This window comes from Spermophilus citellus, assembly GCF_964194105.1.
Source record: "Spermophilus citellus genome assembly, chromosome: 3".
In the NCBI taxonomy this organism is placed as follows: Eukaryota; Metazoa; Chordata; class Mammalia; order Rodentia; family Sciuridae; genus Spermophilus; species Spermophilus citellus.
In genome coordinates this window covers 190,351,257-190,353,756 of record NC_138184.1, presented here as the reverse complement: position 1 = coordinate 190,353,756, position 2,500 = coordinate 190,351,257, and the positions used below count along the sequence as shown (strand labels likewise).

At 30.6% G+C, this 2,500-nt stretch overlaps 1 protein-coding gene across 1 annotated transcript in view; it reads left to right on the top strand.

Moving 5' to 3' along the window:
* The window catches only part of FOXP2 (forkhead box P2), a 561,440-nt gene that overhangs the window by 308,779 nt on the left and 250,161 nt on the right, over window positions 1-2,500 (top strand). Inside the window, exon 5 of the mRNA XM_081286102.1 lies at window positions 1-16. This exon is cut by the window's left edge and continues 162 nt beyond it. Within this exon, the coding sequence (XP_081142228.1) occupies window positions 1-16 (16 nt within the window). The remainder of the gene's footprint in view (window positions 17-2,500) is intronic.

The following is a 2,500-nucleotide window of genomic DNA, read 5'->3' as shown; positions in this document are numbered from 1 at the left end:
TCTGCAACAACAGCAGGTAAGTTGTGTCTTGCTCAGTGCTTCCTTAAGACAAATAAGCCTGTTTTCTTGAACAAGAAAAAATGTATTCCTAGCAAATTGAGCATGTTGTTTGAAGCTAAAGGGTGCTGAGAATTTATTATTATCTGGAACATGATTGAAGAGTGAGTAAAGATGATTTTCATATTAGTTACGTCATACCAGCACCAGAGTGCTCTTCAGGTGTCAAGATATTAAATAAGTTCATGGGGTGATTTTTTAAAGGGTCTGTAAAGCTTTGTAACAAATATTTTACAGCTTCCAGTTTACTGTCTAACGTGCTGCAGAACGTGATTCTTAGTTTTCCACCAGAGGGCCACATTACTTGATACTTGCTTATACAATGAATTTCTTCCAAGTCTGAGCTAAGGTGAAAAGGACCACAAGGACTTTTCACAACACAGATGCTTGCCCGTGATAGTTGCAAATATTATCTCTTAATTAGTGGAAATCTGTGGAGAGATTGTGAAACATGTAAACAGTATGATCATCTATGTTGCTTTTCTTGAAAACTCATTCCCGGGTATTTTGAATATAATCTTTTGATAACATGTAAGAACACTTTTTTTGTGTTCTCCTGGTGTCTCATAAAATGCTATTGTGCTCTCTAAATCTAGAAAAAATAAACAACTGAGAAATAAAGGTTTTAAGCAGTCCACTATTCTCTTTATAAGAAAGATCCACTTTTTCCATTTTTCTAGCAATGAAATTTTCTTTCCAATTAAAGAATAATCATTCTATTCTTCAGTGACTCAAGTCTGCAGAAACAGTGACAGAATAGAAAGCTTTCAAAGTATATGCTTACATTAGGCCAGATTGAGCATACCTGTTTGGAAAGATTCTTCATGTTTCACAATTAATATTATTTCTTTAATAGTCTGTATCACACATTGAAACTAAAATTTAAAAAATCATTAAAATTAAGTTCACTAAAATAATGGATTATTACTGAAAATATTACAGATTGATATATCATTCACATATTTAAGGTAATAAATAGTGAGAAAAATGCATCTCAAAAATTGGAGCAGATACCCACACTATAGTGAAATTTAATAGAATGATTACTTAAAATAATAACAGTATTAAAAAGTTATATTGATTGAATTATGTCTCAACCTTTAGTCATTGTTTTAAAGGATATTTTTTTAAAGAGCCAGGCATAGCACTTTGTATGGCTTATATATCATTTTAGAATCATGCCATTTTTCATAGTAATTATTAGGAAGATAATTTTTATTTTGTTTTGATACATTCTATTAATTCCAATCATGGGAATTGAAGGTCAACCAAAGTCTGAGAATTAGCCTATTTTACAGATTAATAAATCCAGTTGCAGGAGAGCCTTTTTCTTCCTTTAATGTATTTTCAGGAAATATCACACCAGTGGAGTGATGATAATATTCCTTCTAACTCCCCTAAGTAGAAACCCTAAGCATTTATATCCAGATTCTGTTTTGCCTGAGAATCTAGTGGACTGCATTTATAAAGGCAAGTGAAAATAACTATTGAAAATGAACATCACAGTTGAGTACTAGTAGATGACAGATTCTGAAAGGAAATGCCAAGAAACCACTTTCTTTTTCTATACAGCTCTGATTAGATCTTAAATAAACAGAAAATAGTAAAATTATGGCTATGCTTTATAGTACTCTGGAGGCATTTTGTAAATAACTCTATAAGGTGTGTTTATATCCTCAGTTTGAAGTTTACTTTGTTCTACACAGTTTATTTGTATAAACTATAAACAAGAGTAAATACAGAAGCTGTGTTCCTTATAGGACTTAGGAACTTGACTTCTGTATTGCATGTTTATAGAGTACCTTCTAAAAGTGATTGAACACTCTGGACATAGTAAGTCCTTACACAGCTATTTTAGGAACTGTCCATAGGAAGATATGTAACATTTTAACAAATAGACATGCCAAACTCTTTTAAAATGTCCCTTCCCTTGGTTATGTTTTAACTGTATTAATATAGTTAGATACCTGAGGTTATTGAATTTTTTTGTCCTTCTGTTAATGAAATTTAGAATAGGCCTTTAAGTTCATCAAGCGTTAGTATGTCTTTACTGTAAAATCAATGCAGTTATTATTTTTTATTCTAATATATTCACTATATTACAAAAGAATAAAAATCCATGGAGAAATATTAAAAGTGGCACAATAATTTTACTACTTTCTATAGACAATTTGTAAGAAATGAAAAGGTGAAATAATTTTATTCATTTATCATTAAATGTTGTTATTTAAATGTAAAGTTTTGCACAAAGTATGAAATTACTTTTTGTAAGTGTGGTGCCCAAGATCTCTTATTTAGAAATATAACTTGGAAGGCAGTGAGTGCTGTAACATAAGTAAAATTTTGTTTGCCATGAACTTTTGGCAGGACAGTCAATCTTGAGAACACAGTATTTACCTTAAACATTTTTTATGGCATTTGTGTTTTAATATAGATGGGTAAT